The 18,470-nt window shown below is 46.1% G+C and overlaps 1 protein-coding gene across 1 annotated transcript; it reads left to right on the plus strand.

Annotated features, from left to right (window-relative positions):
- The first annotated feature begins 1,332 nt into the window (after window positions 1-1,332).
- On the plus strand, window positions 1,333-3,806 carry SMIM19 (small integral membrane protein 19). The gene is made up of 3 exons (XM_086464442.1): window positions 1,333-1,490; window positions 1,634-1,758; window positions 2,888-3,806. Exons 1-3 carry the CDS (start codon window positions 1,333-1,335, stop codon window positions 2,953-2,955), a joined length of 351 nt encoding a protein of 116 aa, XP_086320568.1. The 3' UTR covers window positions 2,956-3,806.
- Window positions 3,807-18,470: the final 14,664 nt, after the last annotated feature.

Consider the following 18,470-nt stretch of genomic DNA (forward strand, 5'->3'; position numbering starts at 1 on the left):
CAGTTCTGTGCATGGGTGCCATCCTGATTTAATGACCTAGAATTATGCCTAATTGCTGTTCTACTCTTCTTTCCCACACCATGTGGGGTAAGGAACTTTTCTCATGATAACAGTGCCTTAACTTTCCATTTTTTTTTATATTGCCGTTTCCACTCACATCCTTTTATGCCTCTTAAAATGAAATCTGTTCCATAGCATGGAAAGAGAATGACTTGGCACATCTTTCACTGAGAAAATGGCTCCCCAAAGGACGGAGTTGGTTGGTTGGTTAGACGCTTGCAAAGCGAGTGCCATCCAAGAAAGTTGTCTAGACTCCCTCTACTCAGTAAGGGGTCGGAGCACTTCCCAGGCATCCATAACATCTACATTGTAGTAGTTCTAGTATAGAATCAGTGTCTGAAGGAAGATATGGTAAAAGGAAGAATCAAGGCCAGCAGTGGACAGTGAGAAGCAGGAGCAGGTAAAGGACACCACACCTAACCTATCATGTAGCTCAAACATGCCACATCAGGCAGTAAAAAAAAAAAAATAAATAAAAAATTGTGTGTGTGTTAGTACACTCTCTGCCTAGTTACTCTGCATCTCATTAAGCAGGTCAGACAACTTTTCAAGTTTCTAAACGAAAACACTTGCTGTGCTCCACCTTTTCTGCCAAAGTATAATCCAGAATTATGCTTTTTTAGCATTTGGAGCATATGGAGCACGGCAGTAAGCGATGTTGCTCCAGCATCTGAACACCCAACAAGTCCCATTTTGCACAAAAAAAAAAAAAAAAAAAAAAAAAAAAAAAGAGGCGGCAGGTTTTTTCATAAAGTGCTGTTTCTATTTCGACAACCTAAACTGTCAAATTTAGTTCCTATGCGACAAGTGAAAGCCCGTGACAACCTGAGCCTCTTTTCCCCTCGACACCACGCACCGCTGAGCCACAGCCCACGCGATTCCGCCCCACGGAGCAAGCCCCACCACCAGCCCAGGCGGACGAAGGTGCTCCTGACCCCACGCCCGCCCGGCTTTCGGGGCCGCCGCCGCCACACGCCGGCTGCCTCCCCCCTGAAAGCAAAATGGCTGCTGGAGCCCCTGGGAGGGGAGCTGTCACCTGCCCGTGTCCCCCCTCCCCCAGGGGCCAGCACCTAGAGGGGAAATTGGGGAGGGGAGGGGAGGGCGGCCCGAGGTCCCTCCCCCCCCCCCCCCCGCAGCTGACCGCAGGAACACCGAGCCGCAGCACCTCACGCCGGCCCCGACGGCTCGCCTGACGTCACTTCCCGCCGCCCGCGCGCGCGCCGCCACGGAGCCGTCCCTCAGCGGCCGTCCCCGAGCGGCCGCGCTCCCCCCATGGCGGCGGCGGCGGGCGGGGGGGCAGGCGGCGGCTCGGCGGCGCTGGGCGACAGCGGCGCCATCGACTACTCGGTGCACGAGGCGTGGAACGAGGCCACCAACGTCTACCTGCTGGTGGTGCTGGCCAGCCTCGCCCTCCTCGTCTACGCCCGGCGGTGAGGGGAGGCCGCGGGGCGGGGGGGGGAGGCCGCGGGGGGCGGGGCGAAGGCTCCCGCCGGGAAGCGCCGGCGCCGGCCCCACGTGGAGCCGGGCCGGGCCGGGCCTGGCCTCTCTTCTCACCGCCTTGCCCCCCTCGCAGGAACAAGAGGAGAATCATGCGCATCTTCACCCTGCCCCCAGCCGCCGAGACGCCGCCGGAGCCCAACTTCTACGACAGCATGAAGAAGATCCGCCTGCGGCAGCAGCTGGAGATGTACTCTATCGGTAAGTCACGGGAAAGCCAGGGGCTCCCCCGGGGCCTGTGGGTTACTGGGGACGGTTTCGGCAGGGGTGGCCTCGAGCCTGCCTCTCCGTGCTGTGGGGACACCGGGGCGGAGCCCCGGCCCTGTGGTGCCGTGTGATCAGGGTTTTGCGGGAGCGCAGGGTACAGGAGCAAGGCGTCGGGGAGCGGCCGTGCAAGTCTCTTCTGGCTGTCAAAACGAATCCGATGTGGAAGTTAAAAAGAGCTGGGAATGACTGAATGTTGTCAAAACATGGATAGATTTGTAAGAGTTGGGAGGACAGTGGAATCACAAGTAATCCAACTTCAGAAGTTGAAAATAAATGAGAATTCGACTGTACCAACAAGTGTTGCTGCTCCCATCTTAATGCTGAAGGTCAGCATGGACGTAGGAAAGAGCCCCATGCCCCTGATATTCCAGAGGTCCAATTCAGAGAAACACCTCTACTTCCTTCACATCTGCTACACATGCACGCCTAGAGGGAATATGGCCGAGAAATACTTAATGAGTTTAAACCACCTTTTAAATGTAAAGATTTAATGTCAAGATTCTTAAACCAGGCCATTGCATTCTGTAGGAACAAAAAAGGATGTGCTTTCTACAGAGGAACGCCTGCTGACATTCGTGCTGGCGTTTGTTCCACCGCACACAACTCTTTGATCTCCCTTTGCCTTGCTAACCAGATTAATTTTGAAGTCAATGCAGTTGTTAGCTTGTGGCTTGTGTATTGTGGAGGAGATGAGTGATGTGGAGATCAACCATGTGAATGAGTCGATCAGGTCATCTGTAATAATACTTCTGAAGCCATAGTCTTTAATTATTTTTTTTTAAATGAAAGGACCTGAATGGAATCCTAGTTCTCTGCCATTAATTTACTGACATTTTGCTGTGACCCTAGTGGTCGGCCTTTCCAAGGCCATACGCTGAAGGACTAGTTCCACACGGTGGCTGAAGCTTCCGCTTGTGGGGCCAAGTGCTGAAATTCCATTCTCTAATCTTAAGTCTGTTTCGCGATTGTTATCATATTTATACGTATACACACACGGGTGCATATATAAACGTGTACATAATAAATGGCGTAATTGGTGTTGATCGGTGTTCCTTTTTTTCAGCAAGGAAGTACGAACAGCAGCAGCAGCCACCAAAACAGGCTGAAAGCGTACAGCTGTCAGTGGAATGAAGCCCACAGTTGTAGGAACTCAGGATATATTCCCAGTGCTGATGATAAGAGTCAGTGTGGAGCTATTTTCAATGCCTCTTAATTGATACGTAGCTGAAGGCACGGGGGAAAGGAAGGGGACTCTCCTAAAAACACTGCTGTCGGTATAGCTTTTCTCCGAGCCCCGTGATGACGTACACTGAGAGCCTGCTGAAACACTTAGCAGGGAAGTACCCCACGCAGGGCAGACCCGCTCGGAGAAGCCTGAGGGTAGAGAAGTGCAGTCTTACCAGCGTTTTACATTATGTCTTTCTCCACCGGCACCTCGGAAAGCAGCTCCTACCTTCTCTGGCAGCGGCACCCTAGAGAAAGCAAGGTGGTACCTACCTGCCTGGAAACCTTTTTGTTCCCTGATCACACGCTGTTCCGTGTGCTGAAGGCGTTCCGTAAGTGCGAATGAAGACTCTGTGGCCTTACCGCCGAGCGAAGGCACGCAGCTTTGAGAGCCAGGAGCGTCACTGGCGGTAGCGCAGAAAGATGCAGCTCTGCCTTTATAGGGGGGTTGCATGTGCAATACGGTGAGCCTTTCCTCGAGAAACTTCTGAGAAGCACACGGCAAACTGCATGTCTAGAGGACACTTAAAGCCGGTACTGTACTGCCAATAGCAAAGGTGGTTAGCTTCATTCAGCCAAGGTGCTTTAACGAATGGATTTGTCTTTAAAAATTCCCGTAAATAGAAAGATCATGGCTTACCCAGAAGAAACATCACACCCCAGTTACTTTTTTCTTTCTAAGTAAATCACAAAATCAGTTAATTTAAAGAATACTGAAGAAATTACTTCTTAATAAAGGCATCTAATCATGAAAACTACTTGAAGATGTATCATGCTGCAATTCCTAACCTCACACGACTTGAGTAGGCCGAGTGGTGAACAGAACGCTAACAGCACAGGCAGCTGGGAGTGTACACCTAGAAAGAGGTGGGTTTTTTTTCCCCAATTCTGTGCTAAAATATATTAAATCCTGGAGCACTAGTAAACAGCCCTGCAGCTCCATTCAGATATGAGGAAACTTGGCTTTGTTCACCAAATCTTGTTTATTACATTGAAATGACTCCGTAGCGTAGCGTCTGGAGCAACAGCACAACGTGCCCCGGGCTGCCCTGACCGCGGCAGCAGACGGTCAGGTCGGTTTGCCCCGTGAAAAGGGCTCGTTTGGGTGAGGTCCCGCCGCCATCGCGCCCCTGGCGCCTTTTAGCAGCTTCCCCGCGGGTAAGCGCGTAAAAGAGGAGCGTACTCGGTGGGGCCGAGGGCTGGCGGGAGGGGCTGGCCGCTCCCCCGCAGCGACGGGGAGGAGGAAGGCCGTGGGAAGCCCCAGGACGGCCGCCGGCTCGGCTGCGCTACCCACCCTCCTCCCGCCGTTGCCTTTTCCCTCCTACGTTACTCCGTAGACCCGGCTCCGCACCGCCGCCCCGTTACTTAGCAGTACTGACGCGAGGCAGGGACCCACCTCGGGCCGAGCTCCCCGGGCCCGGCGGAGGCCTCTGCCCGCTGCCCCATTCACCCCCCGGAAGCGGCGCCCTGCCGCTCCCCCCCGCGCCGACCTCACTTCCTGCCGCCGCTTCCGCCTCCGGGCCGCGCCGGCTGCCGCCGCCGCCGCTGTCGCTGCTGCTCGGAGGCCGGAGGGCGCCCGCCGAGCGGTGAGTGGGGCCGCGGCGGGGCACGTGCGCGGGGGCGCCCCGCCCTCGCCCCGGCCGCCCTGAGGAGGGGCGGGGGGCGCTGCCTCACCGGCGGCGGCGGCGGCGCACGGGGGGCCGCCGTGAGGCGGGAAGGGGCCGCCCGAGGAGAAAGCGCGGCCGGGGCGGGGTGGGGAGGGGAGGGGGTGGCCGGGGCTGGCGCCGGCTCCGCTTGGGGCCCGGGGACAGGCTGCGTGCCGTCGGGCTGGGTGGGCTTTCCCCTCCGTTCTCGGCAGGAGGGCTCTCCGCCTCCCGTGCCCGGCTTCACCCCGCCGCCGCCGCAGCGTTGTCCCGGCGCGGGGCTCACGGTACTACCGGGAGCTTAGCCCTCCTTCCCAGCGGCCCTGCCCGCCCGGGCGGTCAGGAAGGGGGCAGGCAGCGCGGGGGCGAGGCCATTCTCATGGCGCATCTTCTGTGGCGCTCGCCGGGGCTGCCGTCCCGCCCGGTGCGGCTGCGGGCGTTTCGGTGTAGCGGCGTGTCGGAGCGAACGCGTTGTGTGCCGCCTGCGGAGCGCAGCCGTCCCGCTCTGCGCAGCCCCGAACCGCGCGGGTTTCCCCTCAACTGAGAGGGAAGCGCCGCGAAGCGCTTGGGCATCTGGAGCGCCCTGCAGCTCCGCTTGTATTCACGGGGGTGAGGTAGCGGCACGAGTATCTCACGAACTTACTGGTCAAGACAAAACATTTTTAAGGAGAAGAAACAAAAGGAAAAGCTTTTCCGAGGCTCGTACCTTTTGCCTTTGCTGGGGCGTGGGAAGAATGCTGCTTGAGCCGTGAGCGAAGAGCAGGTGGTGGTTCGTTTTCCTGACTGAAGTGGTGGCTATTGAAGTTCCGTCCCAGCAAAACTATACCCTGTGTTGTTGGAGTCTTTGTATTTCAGTTTTACAGTACAAGTGTGCTTTGGGACAGGGGGGTGCAGTCTGCTTTTGAAATTTTGCTTCAGATTTCTGCAGCAGTTTTTACCCATTAATTCACGATATTGTGTGTAGAAAAAAAGGTTTTCTTTAATTTGGGGTAAAAAATCAGTGCCTGAAAGCAAAGGCTCATAGGGTAGAGACAATAGATCAGGGTTTTTTGCATCTATTCATAGTAGTTGGGCTTGTAGACATGCACAGAAGCAGATTTTCAAACTCTCGTGGAACTTTGTTCATGCTGCATTATTAAATGTCTTGGATGCGGAAAGCTTGTGACCTTTAAAAAAACTGTGCCAAAGTTGTCTTTAGTCTCGTTTATTTTTGAGAATGCTGTACAGAGGCAAACCTTTCTAGATTGCCCAATACTGTTTAAAAAGCTATTGTGATATGTGGTCTTAGTGGTGTCTGATCACACAAGGCACGTGAGGGAGGGCTTTCAAAGCAGTTAAACCTATGAGGTATTGCAAAAAAGCATTAACAAGTTGCTCTCAATTATAGCTCGGATGTTTCTGATAATCTGACTGCTCTGTTGTGTTCATGGGAGGTGCTGAACAGTCAGATCTCTGTAAGTGCAGTCTTCAGATGGAGCTACAACTGTGACACTGTAATCTTACGTGAAAACTATAATCTTCTACTAAGTGGCGGAAAAAATCATCTCTCTCCTCGTAACCAAAATGCGGCTGGCTGGGTTTTATACTCAGTGCTGCACAGGCGATCAAAGCTTTTCAGATACAGCTTTATAAATTCTGTGAAAAGGCTCAAGAGGGTCATTAAATATTTCTGAGCTATGAGCATGGCTGTGTTTAAAGCTGAAGAAGACTGTTGTAAACTCTGTGGGCCTTGTAGTGAACGTACCTTCCCCTGTGCCACGAGCTTTCTGAGTTTCAGGCCAGTGTTTCATGTCCGGATAGTGTGAACCAGCGTGTGCCGGCCAAGCCCAGGTGAGGACATAGCCTGTAGCAGCTGCCGTGGTGCCTTGTGGCCATAAGAGTTAGGAATGCCAGCAGCGTGACGCTCGGGTGCTGCTAAGCGTGCTCTCAGACTTGCCTTCCAAAACTGCCCGATCCATCGAGAAGACCCGCAGAGGAAGCCTTTGCTCTATGACTTGTGCTGCTGACGCCAGTAGAAGCTCTGAAAATGGGGAGAAGAACCCAGTGCCTTCGTCTGAGGGTGGTTTGCGGGGAAGCATCTTCAGCCCAGCGCAAAACTATTCGTTGAGACTATCCTAACCTGTGATGAATATTTCTGTAATTTGCATTTTACCTATATTATTAACCAGCATTGGCCAAAGGCCTGGTGACAGCACAGGGCTCTGGAATGCCTCCCTGTTGCCTGGGCAGTTTATTCACATTAGCTTACTTCCGTGAGCATAATCACTCCTTTTAAAGTCTTCCTGAACTCAGGAGTGCCGCTGCTGTTGAGCAACCTGAAATTATACACGCTGCACAGAGAAAGGTGCGTATGTTGCAACTTAACCTCTCTTTTGGAGGAATTGAAAAGGTGCCCCAGCCCTAATTTCTACATTAAAGATACTGAAAATTGTCCCTACGTGACTTCTTCAGCAGGAAAGAAGCACCTTGGAAAATGGTTTATTAACTCCCTGATGTCTTTGCCCTGTTATTGCCTGAAGAGCATTAGCGTTTGGAGGTGGCCTGCTGACAAAGTGCAGTCTTCAGTCACGGTTGCTTACGCTCCGAATCGGAAATGATCAAAAGGTGTTCCCTTTCCCCTCCAAACGCTTAAACCATGTTTTAGTCATTGTAAGGAACGTGGGTGATGTCACCTAGTTTATTAACATAGTTGCTCAAACATGAAGGCAGCACTTGATCCTGTCCTCCAGACAGGGCTGCCACCGAAGAGCAGAAGGTTTCAGTGCCTCAGGCCCCTGCGAATGGAGGTAAGGTCCTTTACTTTGTAGCCCTGTTTCTGTTGTGGCATGAGAATTAAGGGCTAAGAACAAGCTCCATCAGGAATTGGTGTCGCCTGGGTTGGCGGGACTCCCTGCTGGCTGAGGGGCAGGTACAGAGTATGACCGGAGATACTGACCGCGGGCAGCACACCCCAGAGCCAGCGCAAATGTCTCGTGAGAAGTCTGACGTTGGGGAGTGGAAGTCGGTACTACTTCTTCTGTAACAGAAGACAAGAAGGCAGGAGGAAAAAAAGCACGCGTCATGTTAAGAACAAAAGGCTCACGATTTTTTTAGGCAGGAAAAAGCCTGCCTTGATAACTTTTTTCCCAACTCTGATAAAAAAAGGCTGATAAAACTTTTCAGTGCTCGATTGTCTCTGTGAAATCTGTGTTTACAAGGAAAAGGCTAAGAACCTTTTTAAGAATGAAGGTGCTTTGCCTGATTTTTTTGCAAGGAATGTCTAAGCTTTGGGTGTTACTTTAATAAAAATAATTCCTGATCTTTTTATGGAATATCTAAACTCTGGGCGTTACTTTAATAAAAATAACTTCAAACTCCAAGATTAACAGAATTGCTAAAAGGAGTTAGTTCTCAATGAGAAGAACAACAAACTGAATTTGGAATTTCTGAACCAAGCCCTCGAAGGCAATTTGTGGCAAAACTCCAGAAAAAGGAAAAAGAAATCTAATTTTTTGTAAAATAGCCATGTATGTTCTTTCTCAATTACAGCTAGGCGCTACTTTGAAAAGTGGTTCTTCCCTTGCAGAGGCCCAGGAATGAGATGTTTTAGGACAACTAGGTTTAATTTTAATCTAGCAGTAAAATTAATTAAGAATCCTAAAAAAGGGCTGCTCAAATTGGGGATTTGCTGAAATTGGAGTCTGAGAAAATGCTTTTACATTTGCACATCTGAAGAAAAACTAGGATCCCGAGTCTGCAAAGGAGTACTCCCTTCCAGTTTCTGTAAGACTGTCAGACTTGCTGGAACTGGTTTTAGGCATCGTGATGTATAAAAGGCACGAGTGGGTCTATAGCTTGCTCCTGAGAAAGGCTGCAGTTTGGACAAGATTAAAGAAACATTTGTCTTTTTTTTTATAATGAAATAGAATGAGTATTTTGAAAAGACTCGGCTGGCAGGAGGGCTGTATTACTTTCCAAAATATCCTCTGGATCATCCTGAAAACATAGTTTGTAATATGCTCTTGACTGACAGTGTAGGGTGTGAAGCATAAATTCCTGAGCAGGAAAGATGTATGTTGGTTGTGCAATGGGAGACTCCATGTGATTTTGTTATTTATGGCGCTTCTCTCAGATGTCTTTCTGGGACTTGAACAGCTGCTGTGAACTTTACCCAGCACAGAGTACTCGGTATGTCTGAACGACTATTTTGCCATTGCTCAGACTGTGGTGTACGCTCTGGTGAGCAATATTAGAACCAACTTCTGTGACACCGATTGTAAAAACAGAGCAGAACTTAGGGAACCCTTTTACTGATTGATGAAAAGCTTGAAGGGGAAAAAAAAGTAAGAATATTGTCTTCCATAGTTCTGGTTGTTGGACAGCAGGGAGGAAGGAATAATATGGAAGGAAGGGCGGACTGACAGAAGAGGAAGACTTGCTTTTTCTTTTCAGAGGAAAGGTCGGAAGGGTAGAGGCAGAAGCGCAGGCTTTTTCAATCTTACCTCTTTTCTTCATGACCATCTTGTTAAATGGCAGCAACTGTTTTTGCAGGAACTTTCCTTTGCTTTGGTAAAGAGCTGTGGCTCATCGTGCGTTTTGGTATGTGGTAGTGCCATTGCTAAATAATCCAACTCTGCAGACAGATAAGGCTTGGAATAATAGATGTTAGTTCACATGATCTGTAAGTGGCCAGCAGATTTTTTCTTAGGCAAAGTATGTACTGCTTGTGTTGCACATTTATTTAAAGCTAATTTTAACACAACAGATTGAGAACTCTAGCAGCCAAAAATACCGTTTTGAGTCCATTAAAAGATTTCCTTACCCAAACTCTGTTTTTTTTTTGTGACAAACAGAAAATACAACATCTTTTTGACTTCATACTGAGTAACGACCCAAAAGCAGTGAAAGCATTGCCATCAAGGCCTCCAAGTTTACTTTTTGCTTCTACTGATGGGAGAATTGTTCTGTATGATTACTGTCTTCTCTTTCAACCTCAGCAAATCCTGAAATGCCAAGGGCAAACCACTCGATGGCTGATCAGAGGTCCTGGAGATGCTGGTATGGCAATGCTCTGAAACTTGTGGCTTGGACCTCTGTTTGAGCATTGCCTAAGAGCATTGTAGAAGTACTCAGTTCAGTAAGTCGTCTTTACGCACGTGAGACCGAAGAACAGGAAAGTGTTTATGGCCTCTTAGAAAGTCTTAAGATCATTGCTCTGGAAGAGAGTTTCTAAGGCTGCTGTGTAACTACTAAACAGCATGGAGAGGTCATTCAGAAGTATGCAGTGGGAAAATTTAACTGCCATTATGAAACCTGTGGTTTTATTGACTCTAATCAATATATGATACTCAAATAGAGAAAAACGTTGCATGTGGTTGTATTACTTAGTGAGCTGACTGTTGGGAAAGTGGTGCCTGTTATCAGTTCTGGTAGTGCTATTTTGATCATTGAAGAGCTCCATTTGTTTGTGGACCATAATGGGCTGGGACAGGAGTTTTCTCTCGACCGGTTGCTTGCCTGAAGATCCTTCTAAAGAGGGATGAAATGGTGTAATTTTCTTTTTGGTTGGGGCAAAGAACTATTCCCTTGCCATAATTCACCAGTTCCAAGCCCATGATCAAAACGCTTGCGGTAGAACAGTGATGGCTATGTGATGTGTCTCACAGATGCTGTAAAAACTCTGTCATCTCCTTGCGGGGCCATCTTCCCATGAAATATCAGCCAGACCTACTCTTTCTCTCCTAAAGACTTTGGGATTAAGAGCCTGGGGTCCAAAGTTTTAGCTCCAGAGGCTGGGAGAAAAAAATGCAGCACAAATAGTTACTGAAAGCAGGACTATATTTTGGGAAGATGAGAGGATCCAGAACCTCAAGTTTGCTTCAAGAGTCTCCCTTCCTTGCCTGCTATTTGCATACATCATTGTATTTTCTTTTTCACCAAAACTTTTGTTGAATGAAGGTGTGGCTTTATACCTTGATGCCTCGTCAGCAGAAATGGCAGTGACTAATTGCACTGAAGCTTTAGTAAGTACTTGGCATAATAATCACGATGTCATAAACTTGTCCATAAGTAACAACATAGGCTAAAGTTATTGCACAGAGGAACCTGGGGCCCACAGGGAACATCAGCCAAGAGCAGAATGGGATTGGTTTTGCTTGGTTGGACACTGTTGTTCTTTATGCAGGCATGGAGATGGGAGGGGAATTCTCTGCTCTGAGGGAGAGGTTCCTGTTTGACCTTGAAAAACCCATGGTATGCTTCCTGTCCTTTTATAACGGAATTTATCAGACTCTCAGGGGGTTTCAAAGAGCACAACACAGGGCAGAACAGTTTGCTTATAGGGGAGGCAGCTCTGGAGTGGGAAACATCAGAAAAGTGAGCTTGCAAGATCTGGAAGAGGGTAGGGCCCGGTGAAGTTCTGGTGGAGCTGCCAGCTTCCAGCAGATCCCAGACATTTAGCCTGTATAAAGGTTGCTGGATAACTGTTAGAAGTTGCTAAGTTGTTGCCTTAAAGGCCCTTGAATTATGTTCCCGCTCTGTCACGGAGCACAGTATGGCATGGGAGCTTATAGTGCAAGCTGGGCTGGAGCACTCAGAAGGGGAAGAGAGGTGGTTAATGACTGTGCTAGTTCCCGCAGTGCAAGAACAAAGGGATGTTTAAATGCAATTGGAAATCAGTACATTTGAAACCTGGCGTAATTATACCACATGGTATTACTGAGGCCAAAAGTTTAGTCGGATTCCAAGCAGACCTGGACATTTCTATATATGTAATGACAATGTCCAGAGTTGCAGTAAATAGGATTAAAAATAAATTAAGCATATAAACCTTCATGCTAATTGATGAGGTCAGGAAGGAATTTCCCCTTTGGGTGAATTACATCATTGTTCACTACCCGAGCTGTTCCACCTTCTGAAGCATCTGTTCCCGATCACAGGAGGCAGGATTCTCAAACAGATGGACCAGCAATCTGACCTGTCGTGGTAGTGCTTAGCTTACCCTGCCGGGGTAGGATCTTGTTGAAAGAGTTTTTGAGAAGCGTTTTTTGGGGTTTTTTTAAGGGTTTTCTGAGGCCACCTGTACTGCAGCATATGTCTACTTTTCCAGTTTCTCATTGGCGAAAAAGGACAACTGTTGACTGCGTACACTTAATGAATCCTCAGAAGTGCCTGCTAACACGTCGGCAGCAGCCCATGCAAAGATGGAAGCTGTGATGGGCACTTAAGGCATTGCTGTATTGCTCTGTAGATTCAAAAGTGTCTTTGTGAGCAGCTGAACTAGTGAAGATTTTCCTGCAGCTTCCTCAGTTTTGGTGTCACTGTGGTACCTTAAACAACTTCCCTTCTTTCTTTCCGTTACACAGCAGTACTGTTAGCATCCCTGATTTTCCCAACAGGACAGTGCCTGAGCTGCCTCTCACCACCTTGTAGTTCTTGGTGTCTCCCTGATGTTTGTGAACCAGGCACGTTGCTCAGAGGCTCAGTTATTTATTCTGCAAGCCTAGGAATTGTAGGAATTGAGCACCTGTGAATTTGCTATCATTTTTCCATCAGATTAAGTTGAAATTGGCCTTATAATTTACATTTCTGTGCATGGAACAGTCTGTGTGGTTATGTAAGTGTTGTTTCCTTGGGAAACAAGGAAAAATATCAGTCTTCCAAGCAAGTTGTTGTGGAATACTTTTTCTCTCAAAGCAATTAGGTGCATGAACAGTTACACCAAATAACCGAGGTACATGAGCCTTTAAAACATGCACTGTTTATTCTTAATACTTTCCCCAAGGTATAAGGGGAAGGCCTCCTTGCCAAAATACTCTAATTGAGTTAACAGTCCGGGAGGTTTCTGTGTTTTGTTACTGAGCTACAATATTCTTCTGCTGGTGTTGGCTGCTATGAAGATCAAAGTCAGAAGTACCAGCCTGCCAGTAAATTGTCTCTTCAAAGGGAAACTGAACATTCCTTGGTTGTTTCAGGTGACAGCCAGCGTCAGATCTTTTTGACAATTACTAATATTTTTCTGCAGTTTTCTTTCTGCATGCAGCAGTGAGCAGCCTGGATGTCTTGTAATCTGTAATGGTGCATATGCTGAGTGTAGACATCTGATTAACGAGTGAGGATGTCAATAATAAATTGAGTTATTTGTCTGCAGTTAATTTCTGGTGCTCAGAGAGAATATGGAGTTATGATGATTATGGAACAGTGAAGTTGTGGTTTTTGTTTCTTGTATACAGTGATCATCATGATAAAAGATTAATGATCACTGTGGTATAAAATAATTGGATGATATCTGGACATGTTCTGGATGTCCTGCTGACGGGATATGTGTGAATGCCTCAGCTTTTGTCTCCGTAAGCTCTTGAAGTCTGTGATAATGTGATCTGCCTGCTTTCCTGAGTAGGCAATTGCATGTTTCTCAATTGCAGGCATGATCACAGAGGCACAGGCTTTCAGGACTGCTTGCCTCCTAAGCACTTTTGAGGGTAAGGACTTCTTCAAGAGTTCAGAATTGAGGGAATATATAGTTTTCTTTGACATATAATCCCTGCACAGCAAATACATTTCTGTCCGGTTACTTAACAGCTATTGTTTCTGCAATACCCAGAGTGCTATCAGAGGGTTTCTTGCTTTGACTGTCTGAGATTCAGTTACCTTCTCTACTGCAATGTGCAAGAACCAAAGCCGAGACTTTTTGTGCTCAGATGGGACTCTGTCCCTACAGCTGTCCCTCTTATTTTAGCATAAGAGAGCCAAAGTGACCTGTTGTTTCGCTGGGAGGAGTTGGTGAAGGGCTGTGCTGTCTTTCTGAGTGAAGTGTGCCCAGTGTACGGAGCATACTGCTGTCAAGTGCTTTTGCAGAAGAAAGGAGGATTTCAGATGGCAGGTGGAATTCTGAGAATTTGAGATGGTAGATGATAAGAGGTAGGATCTGCTTTGCCTCTGCTAGAAAGAGATTTTGGTGCTAATGTTTGTTTAAAGATGGCCCTAACCCTAAAAGGGAGAGGTAAAATTGCTTTCAAGATTCTGTCTCGCTGAGAGCTGGCTGGCAGAATGGTTTTGGTGCCTCTTTGTCTGCCCCGAAGTCTTCATGGCTGGGGAGGCTGCAGAAATAATTTCTCCTGCAGCCCCTCCTCGATCAGCATTCCGGTGAAATCGTGGGGCAGGCAAATGGTTTGGGCTGCTTGTCTGGACGCAAGATGGCTGTGTCTCCATTCTGTGGATGAGTCATCCCTCTCCTTTTTGTTGTTAGGCTCTAAACAGTGCTGCTGTTGGCTTTGAGCCCGCTTGATCCCAAGTTTTGGATGGCAGAAACAGATAGCCAAGTTTCCTCTACCCCCCATCCCCAAACTTTATGACACGATTCTGGGGACAAAGACACGTTGAAAATCCTTAGGCCTTTGTCACCTTGTAGTTAAACTGCTGTAATGCAGAGGAAGCATCTTCTCCGGTACCTGATGTGTAAAAACAAACATACCGTGGAAATTGCGTAGTCTCAGGAGCAGTGGGGGAAGTAGAGGAGAGGCTTACATCTTTGTTTGTCATCTCAGTTGTGGGCTAGAGCTCTACTTAGTTGGACAAACGGGTCCTGGGTAAAGATAACTTGCATTGTTGTCAGTAGCGGATAAGTTAGTAGATGGGTCAGTGGTTTCTTTTAGTTGAGCTGGCTGCTGCAGACTAGTTCTGCGAGCTTGGCACCTGATGATGTTTTCCACAGTGTGCAAGGCTTGCCAGTACAGGATTTCTCCTGCTCGTCATGTCAGGAACGGAGGTGCAGATTGGGAGATTTCATTGGTTACCCCAGTTTTGGCACGCGATGACATACCTAGTTTGGCAAAACTTTGCTTTTGTGAAAGGAACTCTTATTTCCTAAAAGGAACTTGAATGAAAGTTGGGATTTTATTAAAGACACAGAGGCATATTATTATTCATCCTTCCTTGCTTCATCCCTGTGATGTTTCCTGTTTTGCTTCTTGAGATACAGGTGTCATGATGAGGAGCTTCTCAGAAACAGAAGTGGATGATGAGTGGAGATGAAGAAATCATACATTTAAGAAGTTGGCTCAAGTTTCCGTTACAGGCATGGAAAGTTTCTGAGACCAAGCCATGCAAGAAGAACATGAGTAAAGAAGAGGGAGATGTAGACCCAGACTTTCTAAAAGGGATTGCAGGATTTGAGAGGACGCTGCACAAACGTCACGTAGTTTGCTTGCATATACATTTACCTGCGCCCCTGGATTGTAATGCTTTGTTTGCATATCTGTTTGGAAGTTGAAAAATCCCCTCACATCTGTGTCTTTAATATAATCGTGGCTTCAAGCTTGTTTTAGGAAGAGCAGAACGTCGCTGTAGTTTTTATTTGTGGATTAGATAGCTGCTGCTTTGTACTTGAAATCAATTGTTTTTTTTGTAGAAATGTACATTGAATATGGAGATCAGACCATGACCATTACAAAATAGGAAATCGGGGGTTTTGCTTGCATTTAATAAACAACCTTTGCATAAAAAGTGTGACAGGTGCATAGGTGAAAGAAAAAAAAGATAGTGCTAGCCCTCTAATTTGAGTAACCTTATGATGTACTGTTTTTACTCTGTCCTGAGACAGATGTCAGAATCAAACATTAATCAGTTCAGTCTCTTTTTTTTATTTGACTGTTGTTCACAAAAATGTTCCAGATAGGTGAGATTTCTTGGCAGGGCTGTGGGGTTTTATATTCAGATTACTTAGTATTGAGTCAGGGGAGAGCTTTTTATAAAGGTAGTTTTTTGAACGTCTTGGCCGTTACATGAGGTATCTCCAAGGAAATATTAGCCATGCAGTCCAGAAACTTACAATGCTGTGAACAGACTTAATTGTAGTAAGTCTCTGTTATGGAGTTACTAGGACTTTGTCATATATGTGTTTAAAATTTTAAAACTAAATGTAATTTCCTATATTGGACAGTGCTGCTGGTAGAGGCAAAGAGCATCTTTGTTTCTCCTATGAACTCTGATCTGGTGTTTCATCCTTAATAAAAGGCTATGGTTATTTTTGCATACTGACTGAATATTTGGCCTTTAAGAGTATATAATTAGATGGAAGAGCAAAAGCAGTTGTTAAAGGACTGTTTTTCTAATGAAAATAGTTTGAAATCATATAATTTTAGTTTCTTCCGAATAGATGTGATTAGTGTGTTGGAAATAGTTTTACAGTGGATATAAAAGGAACAGTTGAGAGACAGTGGCTGAGAATGTGTCCAGCTATTTTTGTAGCTAAGTTACATTTTTTCAGTCTCTTTACTTAGATATTTCCATATAATTGAATAGGTAAATTACAATTGAATACAAAAACTATTTGCACTTAGTAATATATATATTTTAAAATAGGTTTTACTGTACTAATTGATAAGTAAATCGTCATGACTGTGAGAAAATCCTAGACGATATTATTACTTTGATAGAAATTTGAATATGGGATAGTATTGTCTGTATCATTTTAAAATGTTTTCATGGATTTTTAGCTGCTGAAACTGAAATCAATAAACTAGTTACTGTTGTTGACTGGAACAAGTAAATCTGCACATTTCTGTTTTCTTCGTGTTACCTCTGCCTGTACGTTCACCTAGTGTTTCTTCCAGCATTATTCCTTTCATGGTATTTACCTTCTTTAGATCGACCCATGAGGCACTCTCGGTGTGTGGGTTTTTGCATGTTCTTGTGGAAGACTTTCTTGATGGAGAACTGAGCCTCTGAGTTTGTGCAATTACTTTATGTTTTTTGAATAAACTCTAGAGAATCCCAGGCAAATTAAAATCCCAGGATTAGTAGAGTAGCCAGTGGTTCAGTTCATTTTTTTTTTTTTCATATTTTAAATATATTTGTCGGTAACTGATGATTGTGTTTTAAAGTAGATACCAAATGGTTTTCTGCACACCTGAATTTCGCATTAGATCAGTGACACCAGTATATCCCCCATTGAATGTATGTTAGTGAACAATATGGTCGCTGTTCTTGATTACTTTGGAGAACAGAAAATACTTTTTGCTTGGTTGAGAAATGTTTAAAACTGGAAAGGATTTTGTTTCTTTTGAAACCCTGGTACTTTGGATTTGAAAGAAACAAACTTGTATTGTAATCTTTTTAGTTATTTGTATTAAATGAAGTGATTCAAAGGTGTTCATGTCTGCTGAAGTTTTGAAGAAAACAAAATCAAATTGCAGAAGATAATCACTTAAACACTTGGAGACAGCATTGATTGAAATATTAAACCCATTTTGGGAGTATTGTATTCCACCATTTCAGAGCAACTATTTTCTTCACATCATTTTATTAATTTGATTTAATTCAATATCTGGTTAATTCAAGGCTGAGGAACTGATTGACAGGTGAAAAATGGCATAATTAATTTTCCCTTTTTAATTTATGTGTAGAAGAGTTGGAAGAGGATATTACTTGTATGACTTCTGAAGGTCTTGGTGATCAGAAACAAGGCAGTTGTTTGTTAATTATAGATTCCTTGTTTACTTCTTTAAAAGAAAAAATATTTTACATAGTTTCTGTCTGAGTATTTAGTGTTTTTTGAATGATGATCCACTTGCTTATTTGTTTTATGGGTAACAGTGAGTTGTTTTTCCTTACCAGTATAACAGAGGTAGGCTGTGGTCCCTTCCAGGTCTTGCAAGAAATACACTCCATATGCGCTTCCATACTCCAGAGGAATCTCTTCATGTGGCATGGTTGTCATACCTGGCTGCCATAGACTTGATTTTATTTATTTATTTAGGCTCTTTTCTTCTTTTTTGCTTGATTTTTTTCTGATACTTCTCTCTGGGAATTTGCATCCCGCCTTGGAGCGGTGTGGCTCTTCTCTCAGTGCTTGTATGGAGAGGAGAGGTCTGTGTCCGCACTGTGCCTTTCCCATTGTCGGGTAGGTAATTTTCTGCAAGGGAAAGGCATAGATCTAGAGAAGTCCCTGCTCAAGCTGCGGTGGGCATAGCAGGATCCTGGCACAGCTAGCTCTGATTCTCGCCCTTCTCCAGAAAGGCAGGGAAGAGGGAGGGTTCCTTGTGGAATCCCCTTGGCTGTTCCTGACCTCTCAGCAGCACACATGCTATCTTTCTTCCTTTGGGCAACCTTTGGGGTGCTGTAGTGCGTCACTGTCATCCGCATGGCTTAGCTATAAACACCTTTTTCAGAGGATGAGGCACACTAGCCACTGGTGCTGTTTGTTGGTGCCATGTACTCGTATATCTTCTGCTACCTTAATGACTTTCTCTTCTCTTTATAGCGTCTCTGTCAGCAAGCAGAGAAATCTTAGCTGTTCGAGCTCTTGCTACAGACAAATACGCTCATCAGTTCACTGGAGGCAATGTGTGTCCTGTTGTCCTGCCTGTACCTTTAGGAAGACTCTTTGTGCTCCACCTGGATGTAGGCACTGGACCGCTGAAGCACAAACACTAATGTTACCAGGGTTTGCTCCCAGGCTAGGAATAAAACATGGAGCCATCTCTCCATGAACAGTAACTCATCTGAGGGAGAGAGTTCTTGATAACAAGATTCCTAACCAAGCTACTATATTAAGCTGGTTTGTAGGTCCGCTTTTTCTATGATTTTCAGAGCCAATTCTTGGACAGGAGAAGCATTGGAGAGCAAGATTTTCCTTTGTAAAGGATAAAGCCTAGCTTTTCTTGACCTGCTTCACAGGATTGCTTGCCCGTAGTAAGTCCTCTTGGAGGTGTTTGCTGAGCCAAGTACCTGACTGTGGGACATTCTTTGGCATGCTGCATTGGCAATGATTTAGTTCCTAGCCAGTGTGACAAGTCTGTT

Source organism: Leptosomus discolor, chromosome 4, assembly GCF_034619465.1.
Source record: "Leptosomus discolor isolate bLepDis1 chromosome 4, bLepDis1.hap2, whole genome shotgun sequence".
NCBI lineage: Eukaryota > Metazoa > Chordata > Aves > Leptosomiformes > Leptosomidae > Leptosomus > Leptosomus discolor.

What these genes read in the sequence shown, in the direction of transcription:
- SMIM19 (XM_086464442.1), top strand. Translation starts at nt 1,333, where the DNA reads ATGGCGGCGGCGGCGGGCGGGGGGGCAGGCGGCGGCTCGGCGGCGCTG. An exon ending in CTCCTCGTCTACGCCCGGCG is followed by an intron (nt 1,491 to 1,633) that starts GTGAGGGGAGGC and finishes CCCCCCTCGCAG; the next exon opens with GAACAAGAGGAGAATCATGC. An exon ending in GCTGGAGATGTACTCTATCG is followed by an intron (nt 1,759 to 2,887) that starts GTAAGTCACGGG and finishes CCTTTTTTTCAG; the next exon opens with CAAGGAAGTACGAACAGCAG.